Raw genomic sequence first — 16,155 nt, 5'->3', positions numbered from 1 at the left:
GGGTCATTATAGCATTACCTATAGAGAAATACATGACTCACCATGTTGCTCTATATGATGTTGAGATGCATCCCTACCTTCTCCACTCCTTCACACTGCCCTATCAAGAACTTGATACTGCTTTCACCATTGCTGCGTACTGCCTTGTCATGAATTTCATATAAAACTGTGCCCTTCACAGTACTGTGCTGGGTGACTGATGTCAACCCTCACCATTACTGGTACTCCTACCTTGAACTTATCAGCTCACTGCTTGGTTTGGAATCAGCCATTGAGACGATGTACAGCAACTGCTTACGAGGGCTGGCGTAATGCAAACAAGAATGAGCAGCGCAGGTAAGTGCAGAGCCGAAGGACCAAGGGCTATACTTGCACTGGCTGACATTGGTGGAAATGGTCAGCAGCTGCTTAAGAGAACAAGACCACTAGCTCATTGTTGTGGGAGCACAAGCGGAGGGGTGGTGACTCACATCAGATTCCTTACACTGTATAGGGGAAGGCAGAATTTTGCACCAGGCTCCTAGCATAGCCAATATGCTGCTTGGATGGGGTACCTGTGATATTTGGGTTAGAAAACTATGAGAATTGTAATAAATCTAACACTAAACCAATCAAACTTTCCATCCCAAATAAATTACAGATCAGAATCTCTCTGCATTTTATTGCATTTTTGTAGCTTTTCTGTATCTTTTGCCCATCACTTCTGATTTGCTGAGTTTTCCATGCCTTTCTGTCCCTTCTACGGACAAACTTATTTAAAATGGTGTTGAGATAAATGGCTTTTCTCTGTCTAGTGTGAAAATCTTCAGTGAGAATCTGCTATAATTGTCTTCTAAGTGTCAGATTTGCATGTAAATTTTCTTCAATTTTCCATTTTTCTTTTCTCAGTTGAAATGCCTTGGGTTATGGACCTAAATGTTCAGACCTCAATAAATTACATTCAACACAAATGCACAGATACCTGGTATCCATGTACATCTTAATTCACTATGTTTTAGTATATTTTATTATTTCAAAAAAATTTTCTCACTCTAAGTTACTTGTGTCTGTTCTGCCCTGGGTTCACATTCATTGCCCTCACTCATTTATCTCTGCAAAGGGGTAAGATGTGCAGCTCCTAGGTCTCATCTAAGACAGAATTAGATGACAGTAAACAGAATTTGGTTTTATTTTGTATCTTGTCCTGGTGAAGGATCTCGGCCTTAAATGTTTATTCCTCTATGGATGCTGCCTGACCTGCTAAGTTCCTGCAGCATTTTGTGTGTGCTGCTCTTAAGTTTCAGTATTTGAAGAATCTTTTGTGTTTATTTTAATTACCCTTCCCTATAAAAACCCTTCGTCTATAATTTCACCAATAAAGATTGTTTCCATATATCTGTTTATATTATTTTGTGATACAGTATTAATGTTTTGTTTAATTCCAGCATGATATACAAAATTAGTTTAAAGTTAGATATACAAAATCAGACATAATCCATTCATCACAATTGCATGCTAAATCCTTTTGATTAAATACAGGAAAAAAGAAGTTGGAAGTACTTAGTAAGCCAGGCTGCAACAGTGGGAGGAGAAATAGCTAGTATTTCAGGTTGAGAAGGAGTTTCTGTAACAAAGGATTCTTCTTGACTTGACATTTTAGCTGTGCTTTTCTTCTCACAGATACAACTTGACCTGCTTAGTATTTCCAGAATTTTCTGTTTTTTTTCTGAGTTATAGCATCTGCAATAACTGAATGTCTTTGATTAGTAACCACCGTGTTGAAGTGACCATTCAGTTGCATTAATAGTGTTCTAATATCTGATAGTGCTCTAATTAGTACCACTTCAGAGAATTGAGCACAGTTCAAACTGACACGCTGGAGCATGAGAGCTTGTGCGACACTAAGGGAGGCACTGCCTTTCAGAAGATAGAGTACTCTTTAGCTGAGACATTGTGTCAGATGCTATTCTAAGAGAGGTGGAAGTAATCAAAAGTTCCTGAGGCCAATTTTACGCTTCATTCATCATTAAAATAGATCATAATCATACTGGCTCTATGTCCAAATTTGTTGTCTTTGTTCCCACAGAAAAACAAGTCACAACATTGTAATAGTTGTGAAGCATTTGGGATATCGTGTAAAAGTTGCTGTGTAAATACAAGTTATTTCTCCTATGCATGTAAAAGATTCTACAGTTTAGAAATGTGTTTGCAAGAGAAGAAATCAGAAGTGAAATCCTTATTCACTGGATGCCTAAATATTATGTTTAACATCACTACATGGAACTACTTACAGATTTATTGTAAAATATCATGTTTTAATGCCTATATTGCAATATGGTAATGATAGTAAAATGTACAATGTGAGGATTGAATTTAATGAACAAGTACAATAAGTATTCGTTGTGTGTTTCATGACTCTTAGATGTCCGAAACTGCTTTACAACTAGGAGATTTTTCTTGATTATTTTATTTAGAGATACAGCGTGTTACAGGCTGTTCTGGCCCACCAAACCGTGCTGCGCAGCAACCCACCAATTTAACCCTAGCCTAATCACAGGACAATATACAATGACCAATTAACTTACTAACCTTTGGACTGTGGGGGGGGAATCTAGAGCATCCAGAGGAAACCCACATGCACATAGGAAAAATGTACAAACTGTCTTACAGAAGATGACACTTTGATGGCGGAAGCTGTAATAGTGTCATGCTAAATGCTACACTACCGTGGCTCTCCCTGTTTTTGAATATAGAAAACACATGACCCATTCCTAAGTTACATTTTATTGATTCTACTAGACAGAACCTGGAAAATGCAAGTCTTATTTCAAATGGCTCTGTGATTTATTCACAATATTACATTTAGATTAGCAGTGTAGCCTTGAGCTAAATCAATAAATGTGCATTCCATTTCCATCTGCCACCCCCAGAAAATGATGACTTTTTATAGTATTCAGTATTAGATAACTACATAATAGCTGAATTATCTTATTACTTTGATTTGTTGAAGTGACCCATTCTTATAAATACATAGCCACTTTAATTTGCATATATCAGTTTAAAAGTTGTGGATTTTATTTCTTTCTATTTGGAGTGCTTTAAATGTTGTTATTTAGTGACACCAAGAGGTGGAATACAGAAGTGCAGTTCCAGTAAGTCAAACACTGGTCACTACAGTTGTGCTGCACCAGAAGAGATCAGTGAATAGCTTTTTATTTATTAAAATTAAATAAAAATGCCCCAAGTCCAGAACTTAGTGACATGTAATCTTAAATGTAGGGTTCTCTTTCTTTTATGAAGCTACTATTATACTTACGATGAAAAGCAGAGGCACCAGTACGAACCTCTAGGGACCACTACTGGTCACATCCCACCAGAGACTGGGCTTCTCATTGCCATTCTCTGCCTCATATTTATATAGTAATTAAAACTGACATGACAGAATTGTGTCTTGTTTTCAGTACTTGCACTTTTGCTTATAATCTCCTGAGGAACCATGTTAATGCTTTCTGTAAGTCCAAAATTAAATTGCTTTTAATTCAAAAGTTGTTCATATTAGCCATTGGCCATTTATTAGAGAACACAGCAATAAATCAATATAGCTCAAGCCCACTATGTCTGAGCCAATCATGTTGCTAATTTAAACCGCATCTTTGCTTGAATGTGTTACATCGCAATTCACTGCCTGTTTATATGTCTGTCTAACTTAGTCTGTCCACTTGCACCTCTTCCTGACAGCACGTTCCAGGCACCTACCACTCACTCTCTGAGGAAAAAACAACTTGCCACCTTAAAGCTATACCCTCTAATATTTGAAATTTCTACCCTGGGGAAAAGTCATACTTTCATCAGTGTTGTGCTGGTGAACTTCTTCTGCACCCTCACAAAGTCGCCAAGTCCTCCTGAAATGTAGCGATGTGAACTGCACTCTATAGTCCAAATGTGGCCTAATCAAAGTTTGATACAGCTGTAACATGACTTCTTGTCTTTTATACTCAATTTACTGACTGAAGAAGAGAAATATACCATATGCCTACTTTACCACCCCACATACATGTGTTGCCACCATCATTGAGATAGACGTATTAATTATTTATACATTAATGCTCCTGTGTCCTGAGAAGGGATATAAGGTTGCCAGTGTTTGTGGAACATAGTTTGAGAAAGATGAGTGAGTGCAAAGGAAAAAATTATGCCAACAAATCTTATATTTTCTTTCAGTGTTGTGCGCAAAAAGTCTGGCCAAGAAGGATTTTTTCAGTGAGTATTAAACTTTACTGTCTATATTGTTACTGAGGAATAAAGCTTAATTATTCCATAATGGAAAAGTGGGTCCAGAATTATTGCGTACCCAGTAATAGCTAGGAAACTGACCGTATAAATTAAAAATGCAACAGTTACCTTTGTTTCTATGTGAACTATTGCTCCAAATATGGAGTACTTTGGTAAAGTCTTATGCAGAACTGCTATTTTACTAAGGAAGTGGATGTTCTGATGGAAGAAGCAAGATGGAAGAGGGCTGGCATGTTTCAGGCCGTCATACATGCACTAAGTGTCTGAAAAAATTTTAGATCATCTCCTGTATCTATAGGTTGAAATTCTGTTGTGTGAGGAAAATTGTGAGACCTCCAGCCTCCCAGGTAACTACATCTGTACCAGTTGGACTGAGCTGCAGCTCCTCAGAGAAAGTGTTAAAGAACTGGAACTGCAACTTGATGATCCACGGCCCATAAGGGAAACTGAGGAGATGATAGACAGGAGCTACAGGGTGATTGTATGAGGCTGCTGAATGGCTGACTGTCAGGAGAGAGAAGGGAAATAGACAGCCAGCACTGAGTACCTCTGTGGCCGTTCCCCTCAATAACAAGTATACCGTTTTGGATACTGTTGGGGTGGGGGAGTGGAAACAACCTACCAGAGCTTAACCGCAGCGACATGGTGTCTGTCATTGGGTCTGGAGCTGTGGCTCAAAAGGGAACGGGGCAGAGAAGGAATGCAGTGCTGGTAGGAGGTTCCATCGTTAGAGGAGTAGATTGGAGGATTTGTGGATGCAATAGAGAAACCTAGATAGTATGTTGCCTCCCACGTGCCGGAATTGGGGACATCTTGGATCATATCCACAACATTCTAGAAAGGGAGGGGGAGCAGCCAGGTGTCTTGGTACATATTGGTGCCATTGACATAGGAAGGAAAAGAGTGGTGGTCCTAAAGAGAGAATGTAGAGAGGTAGGTAGAACGCTGAAAAGCAGGACCTCAAGGGTAGTGATCACTGGATTGCTGCCTGTGCCACATGCCAGTGAGAGCAGGAATAGGATGATTTGGCAGATGAATGCATGGCTCAGAAACTGGTGTAGCTGAAAGGGTTTCATATTATAAATCATTGGGATCTCTTCTGGGGTAAGTAGACCTGTACAAAAGGGACGGACTACACCTGAACCCAAGGGGGGGGGGCCCAATATCCTTGCGGGCGGTTTTGCTGGAGCTGTTTAAACTCAGGGAGGGGTTTAAACTAATTTGGCAGGGGGATGGGAAATGGAGTGATTGGGCTGAGGGATGTCAGTTTACAAGCAGATGTAGCATAGAGTGAGACTATCAGGAAGGACAGCTGATGATTAGGCAACATTCTGGTCAGTTGGATGAGTTGCACTGTAAAAGGGGGACAAAATTGAAAAGGATGACAAATACAGGACTGGAGGTGTTACATCTGAATGCACACAATAAATGAAATACGTACTGTAGATGACCTTGTAGCGCAGTTAAAGATTTGCGGGTATGATCTTGTTGGCATCACAGAGCCATGGCTGGAAGATGATTGTAGTTGGCAGCTTAATATCCAAGGATACACAATCTATCAAAAGGGCTGGTGGGTATGTAGAGGGGCTGGGTTGCTTCTGTTGGTAAAAAATGAAATCAAATCCTTAGAAAGAACTGACATAGGATTGAAAGACAGAATCCTTATGAGTAGAGCTAAAAATCTGCAAGAGTAAGAAGACTTTGATGGAAGCCTTTTCTTGGCCTCCGAACAGTAGCCATGACATGGTTTACAAATCACAGCAGGAGATTGAAAAAGCATATTAAAAGACAATGTTATGTTAGTCATGGGGTTTTCAATATGCAGATAGATTGGGAAAATCAATTTGATGCTGGATCTCAAGAGAGAGGGAATTTGTGGAATGCCCCCGAGATAGCTTTTTGGAGCAGCTTGTGGTTGAGCCCACTAGGTATCAGCAATTCTGGATTTGGTGTTGTGTAATGAATCAGATATGATTAGGGAGCTAAAGGTAACGGGACCTTTAGGAAAGAGTAATCATAATATGATTGAATTCACCCTGCATTTTGAGAGGGAGAAGCTAAAGTTGGATCTATCAGTACTGAACTGGGGTAAAGGGAATTACAGAAGCATGAGAGAGGAGTTGGCCAAAGTTGATTAGAAGGGGACACTAGCAGGGATGATGGCAGAGAAGCAATTACTGGACTTTCTGGGAGCAATTTGGAAGGTGCAGGATTGATACATCCCAAAGAAGAGGAAATATTCTAAAGGAACTATTCAAGGGAAGTTAAACCAATATAAAAGCAAAGGAAAAGGCATATAATAGAGCAAAAATTAGTGGGAAGTTAGAGGATTGGGATATTTTTTATAGGCAGCTAAAAAGCCATAAAGTGCAAAAAGATGAAATATGAAGGTAAGCAGGCCAATAATACAAAAAATGATACCAAAAGATTTTGCAGAAATATGTGAAGTAAAAGAGAGATAAGAGTAGCTATTGGACTGCTAGAAAATGACGCTGGAGACAAGGAAATGGGGGATGAACTGAATGAGTACTTTTCTTCACTGTGGAAGATGCTAATAGTATGCTGGAAGTTCAAGAGTGTCAAAGGCCAGAAGTGAGTGCAGTTGATATTACTAGGAGGATGGTGCTTGGCAAATTGAAAGGCCTGTAGGTGGATAAGTCACCTGACCTGATGGACTACACTCCAGGGTCCTAAAAGAGGTAGCTGAATAGATTGTGGAGGTATTAGTAATGATCTTTCAAGAATCAATAGATTCTGGCATGGTTCCGGAGGACAGGAAAATTGCAAATGTCACACCACACTTAAAGATCGGAGTGAGGCAGAACAAAGGAAATTGTGGGCCATTTAGCCTGACCTCGGTGGTTGGGAAGATGTCAGAGTTAAGGATGTGTTTTCGGGGTACTTGGAGCCATATAACAAAATAGGCCAAAGTCAGTATGATTTTCTAAAGGGAAAGTCTTGCCTGACAAATCTGTTGGAATTCTTTGAAGCAATAACAAGCAGGATAGACAAAGAATAATCGGTGGATGTTGTGTGCTTGGAATTTAAGAAGTCATTTGACAAGGTGCCACACATGGGGCTGCTAAACAAGACAAGAGCCCAGGATATTACAGGAAAGATACTAGCATGGATAGAGCATTGACTGATTGTCAGGAGGCAAAGAGTGGGAGTAAAGGGGTCCATTTTGGATTGGCTGCTGGTAACTAGAGGTGTTCCACAGGGGATCTGTGTTGGGACTGCCTCTTTTTACATTGTATGTCGGCGATTTGGATGATGAAATTGACAGCTCTGTGACCAAGTTTGTGGATGATACGAAGATAGGTGGAGGGTCTATGTGGAGCGTAAGTGTGGAGGAAGGAGAGAGGCTTGAAAAGGACTTAGACAGATTAGGAGAATGGGAAAAGAGGTGGGGGATGGAATACAGTGTTGCGAAATGTTTAGTTTTTACACTTCACTAGAAGGAATAAAAGCATAGACTATTTTTTAATTGGGCAGAGAATTTTAAAAAATCCAAGGTGCAAAAGGATTTGGGAGTCCTTGTGCAGGATTCCTAAAGTTTAATTTGCGCTTTGAATCGGTGGTGAGGAAGTTGACTGCAATGTTAGCATTTATTTCAAGAGGATTAGAATATAAAAGCAAGAATGTAATGCTGAGGCTGTATAAGGCATTGCTGAGGCCGCACTTGGAGTATTGTGAGCAGTTTGGGTCCTTTATTTAAGAAGGGATATGCTGACATTGAAGACGTTGGAAAAGGTTCAGTGGAGGTTCACGAGGATGATTCAATGAATGAAAGGGTTATCATATGAGCAGCGATTGAAGGCCTATACTTGCTGGAATTTAGAAAAATGAGGGGTGGGGGGATCTCAATAAAACCTAGTGAATGTTGAAAGGCCTAGATAGAGTGGGTATGCAGAGGATGTTTTCTTTGATGAGGGAGTCTAGATTCAGAGGCCACAGCCTCAAAATTAAAGGGATATCCATTTAGAGGAATTTCTTTAGCCAGAGGGTGGTGAATCTGTGGAATTCTTTGCCACAGGCAGTTGTGGAGGCCAGGTCACTGGGTCCATTTAAGGCAGAGGTTGATAGATTCTTGATCAGTTAGAATGTGAAAAGTTATGGGGAGAAGGCAGGAGAATGAAGTTGAGAGGGAAATGATTAACTGTGATGAAATGGTGCAGCAGACTCAATGGGCCAAATGGCCTAATTCTACTCCTATGTCTTATGGTCTTAAGAATTGTCAAATGTCCTCTGGATAAGAATAACATTGCAAAAGTTCAAAATTCTACGGCTATGTTAAAGAGCTGAAGATGGTCACCACAGTTAAACAGCAAAAAGAACATAATAAACCCCATGCAATCCATTCACTTGCTTTATCATGCACCATTGGCCCAGAGCCTCTAATTCCATGTAGGGCTTCGCAACCATTTCAGACCTGCTGAAACTGATCTGAAAGCAAGTCATCGTTGACAGTAAAGAACTGTTTAAGAAGAATCCAAAGTGAAGTTAATGCATTCATGGAGCAGAGCGCTTTCAATGTGCACATAAAAGACTGCAGTGAAGCATTAGCGCCAGTGTGTGATAACATTGGGCGGATGGTAGTAGAATATAGTCATGGTCTATTTATGTATCTTCCTTTGTTTCCTCATCAAAATCTATTAGCATTATTCCCTTCTATCACATGTGCTTGTCTAGCTTTCACTTTAATGCATCTTAACTGTTAGCTTCAACCACTGTAGAAGCGATATTCTGTCCTGCTACTTCTTAGGTAGATGAAATTTCTTCTGAATTCCCTTATGGATTTCTTGCCAAATTATGTATATTATGGCAGATAATTATGTACATCCTAAACGAGAAAATATTCTCCCTGTATACACTCTCAAAACCTTTAGTCATTTGAAGCAGCTCTCTTAGATTACCCATTAAGTCTATAAGAGAAGGAATTTAAAATTTCTTATTCGACTTAATGATCTGCAAGTTAAAATTCTATGTAATTTCTGTCAATGTAGGATTCATCTTTCATGGATTTTTCTCAGAAATTAAGTTTTTAGTTTCTTAAAATGTTGCTTAATTTTAAAATCTGAAATGAGAAAATATTTATGGTATAGTTTATTTTTAGTATATTTGCCTTGCACAGGATTACCTGACCCCTTTGCCAAAATTATTGTGGATGGCTCCGGGCAATGTCACTCAACAGATACAGTGAAAAACACGCTTGATCCAAAATGGAACCAACACTATGACTTGTGAGTATAGTTGAATATGAGTTACAATTTTGAGGTGCATTGTATTATTTGATGCTAATTTGTTAGCCTTTAAAGGGCTTCTGAATTAGTGTGATTTAATTCTATAGGTTGACAATGTACAGGAAATAGTGATTTGTATCTGCACATTTGGGACTTCTACAAATATGCATTGAACTTGGAAGTCCTGAATGTTATGGCACCTATTTGTAATCCTTTAATTAATTACATTCAGACATTGGAATCCACACAAGAAGCTTGAAGTTGTGACATTCCCCCAGTATTTGCATCAGGAAAACTGCCTGAAAACATGTCCAAATTATGTCTTCGTAGATAGGAAATGTTGCGTGGAGCCAAAGCTATTAAGTTCAGTAAAATGTACTTTTTTGTTTTGTTTAATGTTCTTAGATGATTCTGTTTCTGTTCTCAATATTTAATGTTTTTAATTGCTTTAGACTTTCAGCAATATTAATTATTTGAAATTCTTGAGAGCTGACAACCCAGAAGATGTGGCTTAGTTAACTGTCAGTATAATTAAGAGTATTGTGGATGAGGATAAGCTCTCTCCCACCTATGGCATTTATGCAGGCAGCTGTTGGAGAGAAACAGGTTATGTGTAATTTGGAACTTGTCACCAAAGGTTCCACAACCATTAGTCTGTATTGAATATATCAATCAGGAATGAGTTCAAGACGCTTGTTGCAGTAGGCAATTCAGTGACAATATTATAACAAATCTTTCAGGTTATATACAGAAATAGAAATGCGCATTTGAATTAGAAGTAATTCTTTTTTATCCATGTAAAATAATGATTTGCGCAATAAAATATAGTGATGATAGTATTAATATATTTGGACAATTACAGACCTTGATATAGGGATGAAGATGTAGGTCATGTGTAGTCAGTATATTTTCTAGATTCATATTTTGACTCTATTTTATATTAATTTTAATGGAATATTTTCCAAAGTACTGTAGCGATGTACTACATACAGAGCTAGAAGCAACGACACACAGTTGTGTTACGACTGTGCCCCAACTCTGAGGGGCCGAAGGGTACAAAGTAGCCCCCTCCTTTTTGAGAATCGCAAGATCACTATTAATTCAGGTCAGGAGACCCAGGAAATGAGAGAGAGACGTTTAGAATGTGTCCTGGCCTCCGCGATACAAAGCCACGGATAACGGCCATTGTCTCTTGGAGACGGAATTATGTATTGAGTACTGTACTATTCATTGAAGCCCTCAGGGAATGACCAGAGTGGGCTGGTTGAGGGATTGCATCATCCCAACCTGATTGACATCTGAGACCCCGTGAGTAAGGATAAAAGAGGGTCTGGGGAACAAGCCCTTGAGACGCACCAGGAGAAATGCTAGAAATCCCGTGACAGCGTTTAATAGCGACAGCCGGTGGGGCCCGCGTGCGTCCTTTCCCATTGCCTGGGATTGGCGGGACTGACCACAGAAGAACGGCTTAGCTGAAAAGAAAAGGACACCAACGAAATTTCGAAGGATCGACATCATAAAAAAGGAAACTCTGGCAAGTTCTAAAAATCTGTCTCTCTCCACCAGAAGACTGAAGCCTGTATGAACTGAATGACTTTTATATTTCCATCGGACAATACATTATCCCCTAGACAACGATAGAGCTATTTCTTATTGATTATTATTATACCCGCGCTTTTAGATTTCGTATTGATGACGTATATTATCTGTATGTTTGCATTGATATTATTTTTGTGTATTTTTATCAATAAATACTGTTAAAAATAGTACCATCAGACTTCAATGGGCCTCTCTATCTTTGTTGGTAAGTGACCCAGTTACGGGGTACGTAACACTAGAAACAACGACACACAGTTGTTAAGTCGTTTGGAGACTAGTTTATTAAAACTTCGCGGCGCTGGCTTTTAATCCCTAGCTCCCGCCCTCTCCAGGCGGAAATGACATCAGAGGTGCATGATCAAAGTCCCTCCCCGCGCGTGGGCTATTTGTGAGCCGATTCATCTGCACAGAAAGTGGGTCGCCACAGTACACAATATAATTGCTTTATGGAAATAAATCTATAGATTCCTGAGTGATAGATTACCGTAGATGTCGGATTATAAGCCGCTACTTTTTTCCCATGCTTTGAACAGCATTGAACATAGCGGCTTATAATAAGGTGCGGCTAATAGAAAGTTTTTTCCCATGCCGCCAAAACATTTTGCCTCGTAACAGTAGACCAATAAAATTGATGAGTAGTTCACAGAGGTCCAATGAAATTGTACGATAAATCAAGCGCACTTCACAAATTATTGTAAATCAGCCATTTGTACTCACCCTCATCAACATGGAAAACACTCGAAGAAAAGCGTATGATGCAGCTTTTAAGTTAAAGGCAATCAATCTGGCGGTTGAACAAGGAAATCGAGCTGCTGCGTGTAATCTTGGCATACATGAATCGATGGTGAGACGGTGGAGATTTAATTTGGGACTGCCGCTTCAGGTCAGGAATGGCTCACGTGATATTAGACAGCAGTACAAGGGAGGGAGGGAGCGAAACTGAGGATTCCGCTGCACCGAAACTGCTAGCGATTCAGTAAACAAAAAAACAGTAAAACTCGTGTGTGAATGGTATCGGGCCAATAAGGACACAAGTGTCCGATGTTACCAAATACCGGTAGGTATAACAAAGTTTAGCCTTACCAAATATGTGTAGCGAGGGTTTGGTTTGGGGGAAAAAGGAGTATAAATAAGAGCAGAATGTAAGGGGAAGGCAAAACGCGTTCTGCAATAAAGCCACGCTGCACTGTAATCCGGTGTTGGTTGTCTCTCTTCCAAAACGAACACAGGGCAGAATTTGAAGCCCAACACGTGTAATATCTTTCTGTGTAAATATCTCATATTACAAGCGGCCGAAAATCCGGTGCGCCGAAAATCCGGTCCGCCGGAAATCCAGTGCGCCGAAAATCCGGTCCGCCGGAAATCCAGTGCGCCGAAAATCCGTTCCGCCGGAGATTCGGTGCGGCCTAAAATCCGATGCGGCCTGTATAATTAAAAAAATGATTTTATTTCTAAAATTAGAGCCAGCGGCTATTAATCAGGTGCGCTCTGTAGTCCGGAATCTACGGTAGGTGCCTTCTCCCTTAGATTCATCTTCTTCCATTCAGATTCTTTAAAATTAATTTGTTTATGTTTTCTCAGTTTGAATTTGCTTCAATTTGTGTTTATGTGCCTTTACCAAAGAAATGTTTGAGTTTTAAGCTCTATTTAAATGCCAAACTTCTGAGTTTGTTCTTCCAGCAATAATACTTGGAATGATCTTATTTTGATTTGATGTCATTATATTATTCCAAGGACTAACAGCTTCGGGTTTTATTGTACAACATCCATAAAACCATAAGACATAGAAGCAGTATTAGGCCATTCAGCACATCGAGTCTACTCTGCCAATCCATAATGGCTAATCCCAGATCCCACTCAACGCCATACACCGGCCTTCTCACCATATCCATTGATGCCCTGACCAATCACAAAGCTATGAACTTCTGCTTTAAATATACCCATGGACTTGGCCTCAACCGCAATATGTGGCAGAGCTTTCCACAGATTCACTGCTCTCTGGCTAAAAGATTCCTCCTTACCTCTGTTCTAAAAGGTTACCCCTCAATTTTGGGGCTGTGCCTTCTCGTTCTGGATACCCCCACCATATGAAACGTCCTCTCCACATCCACTTTATCTAGTCCTTTCAATATTCAGTAGGTTTCAATTCCCCCCGTTCCCACATTCTTCTAAATTCCAGTGAGTACAGGCAAAAAACTGCCAATTGCTCTTCATATGTTAACCCCTTCATTCCCGGAATCATCCTTGTGAACCTCTTCTGCACTTTATCCAATGACAACACATCCGTTTTGAGAGATGGGGCTCAAAACAGCTGACAGTACTCCCAAGTGCGGCCTGACAAGTGTCTTATAAATAATCAGCATTATCTCCTTGCTTTTATGTTCTATTCTCCATGAAGTAGAATCCCAACATTGCATTTGCCTTCCTTACCACAGACTCAACCTGTAAATTAACCTCAAGGAGTCTTGCACAAGGACTTCTATGTCCCTTTGCACCTCTGATGCTTGAACTTTCTCCCCCATTTAGATAATAGTCTGTATTATTGTTCCTTTTACCAAAATCCATTATACAATTCCCAACATTGTATTCCATCTACCATTTTCATACCCATTCTTCCAATGTGTCTGAGTCCTGCTGCAGTTGTATTGCTTCCTCAGCACTAACTACCTCTCCACCCATCTTCATATCATCTGTAAATTTTGCCACAAAGCCATCAATTCCATTATCTAAATCATTTAACAAACTGAAAAGTAGCAATCCCAATACTGCCCTCTGAGAAATACCACTAGTCACTGGCAGTCAGCCAGAAAAGGCCCCCCTTATTCCCAATTGCTGCCTCCTGCTTGCCAGCATTCCTCTATCCAAGTCAGTATCTTTCATGTAACACCATAGGATTTTATCTTGTTAAGTAGCCTCATGTGTGGCATCTTATCAAATGCCTTCTGAAAATTCAAGTAAATGACATCTACTGCCTCTCCTTTGTCTATCTCATCCTTAATAATGGGCTCCAACACTTTCCCAACTACTGAGGTTTGATTAACTGGCCTATAATTTCCTTTCTTTTGCTTTCCTCCCTTCTTGAAGAATGGAGTGACATTTGCAATTTTCCAACCCTCCGGAACCATGCCAGAATCAAGTGATTCTTGAAAGATCATGACCAATGCATCTGTTATCTATTCAGCAAACTCTCTGGGAAGTGCAGGTGATTTATCCACCTTAAGACCTTTGAGTCTAGCAGTAAATGCAAATATTAAAGAAAACTGGACTAACTTTATTTGTTATTGAATGTGACTTGCTCTTATGATTTTAAAATGATTGTTAGAGTTACACTGGCCTGCATTCATAGAATACTGCAACATTAAAGGAGGCTATTCAGTCCATCATGTCTTTGAAAGAACTAACTGATTACCTCAAATTCTCTTTTTCCTTTAGGTATTTATCCAATTCCAGTTAAATTTATAATCTAATCTGCTTCCGCCGTCATTTCAAAGAATTCCGGTTACTCGTTCCTGCTCATTTCACTTCTGATTCTATTATTTATTCGCCATATTTGTCTTCTTTCTTCTGGCTACTAACCTCTCTGCCATTGAAAGCAGTTCCTCCTTATTTACTCAAGCCTAAGCGTTAATGACTTGGAATGTCCTCTTAATGTTTTCTGTCCTAATGACTTTCGCAGTTTTTGTAAACAGTATACAGTACTGAAATCCTTCATTTTTGACATTGTTCTAGTAAAGTGCGTGTCATAGGACTTGATATGTTTTGCTGAAATGTGGGGCAAAGTAGTAGCCTGGATGTGAACTACCGGTAACTAGAGTTACATAGAAGTTTGGATTACTCCCTTGCTTTCTGTACTTTTGCCATGGCTTGTAACGTCCGGGATCCTGTAAGCAATTTTGAATAATCCTGCTGTCTTGACCTTAAATCTGTGCTCTTACACTCTGCGTTCCTTTTTTCTTGCAGCTATAAGGGCTGTATTCACTAATAAAGTGAATCACTTGGTTACTAAGATATTTTAGGGTGTTGGTTTGTGGGAAAGTATGGATGTATAAATGACAATTAAGACAGATGTTGTCTTGGCTTTTACTGCAAGGGATTCAAAGTACTAAAGGAACAAAGACTTACTGGAGTAGTTGGCGAGACCATGTTTGGAATAACGTATTGTATTTGATTCCCTTAGTTTAAGAACATACTTGCTTTGGAAGTTCTGAAATTAAATTCAGAAAATTGATTTCTGCAACGAGAAGGTTTTTCCATGAAGAGAAATTGAGTATAGAGTAATCTTGCTGGACTTATGAAGAATAAGAAGTGATCTCATCAAGGCATATCAGATTCTGAGTGGAGTTGACATAACAGATTTCTAAAGATAGTTTTCCCACATCACGAAGTAGGAAGCATGATCATGGTATAATAGGTTTTTCATTTAGGATTGAGTTGAGATATTTGTTAATATGTAATTTAGTTGATCTTTGGAATTCTCTTTCAGAGTTTTGTGTGTACTCTGCTATTGATTACCTTCAAGGCTAAAATTGATCTTTACTTAGATAGTAAGGAAATTGGGATGAGGCAAAAAAAAGCAAGCCAGGATTAGTAATGTGCATATTGAATAGCAGTGCAAGCTCAATTTCTGCTACTTGTGTGTTTTTTCTTTTACTCCAGTCCAACTTGGTCTGCTTGGCATCTCCCTAATCTGATTTTTTGTTCTTCAGAAAGACTAAGGCAAGCCTCTTAAAATCACAGGCAAAACATTTGAAAAGGATATCAGGGGCAGCCTCTTGACATAAAAGGTGTTGTGTATTTGGAATGAGCTACTAGAAATAGTTGGGAGTTGGGCTAAAAGGCCTGTTGCCATGCTGTATGACTTTGTGGCTGCTTATTCTGATGTTATTTACTCCTTAGTTTAGATGCTTTATCTCCATAATGCTTTATCTCTATCCCTGTCCTATTACCAAATTAGTGTCAGCTGCTTCCATAGCACCAGATAAAATGTAAAATGATAGTCAGTTGTACAAATGAGGATTTGGTTCTTGTATCTGTGTCTGTG

The 16,155-nt window shown here is 39.5% G+C and overlaps 1 protein-coding gene across 4 annotated transcripts in view; it reads left to right on the top strand.

Annotated features, from left to right (window-relative positions):
• Positions 1-16,155, top strand: part of smurf1 (SMAD specific E3 ubiquitin protein ligase 1) — a 126,305-nt gene that overhangs the window by 58,623 nt on the left and 51,527 nt on the right. For 3 of the 4 annotated variants that reach the window (XM_073060671.1, XM_073060670.1, XM_073060668.1), the window contains exons 2-3: positions 4,201-4,239; positions 9,407-9,515. In XM_073060671.1, the coding sequence (XP_072916772.1) occupies positions 4,201-4,239; positions 9,407-9,515 (148 nt within the window). Of the gene's footprint in view, positions 1-4,200; positions 4,240-9,388; positions 9,516-16,155 lie in introns of all 4 variants that reach the window. The other variant, XM_073060669.1, reaches the window with a different exon arrangement.

This window comes from Hemitrygon akajei, chromosome 11 (genome assembly GCF_048418815.1).
Source record: "Hemitrygon akajei chromosome 11, sHemAka1.3, whole genome shotgun sequence".
NCBI lineage: Eukaryota > Metazoa > Chordata > Chondrichthyes > Myliobatiformes > Dasyatidae > Hemitrygon > Hemitrygon akajei.
The sequence above is the reverse complement of the archived record's forward strand: the minus strand, read 5'-3'. Positions and strand labels throughout refer to the sequence as shown.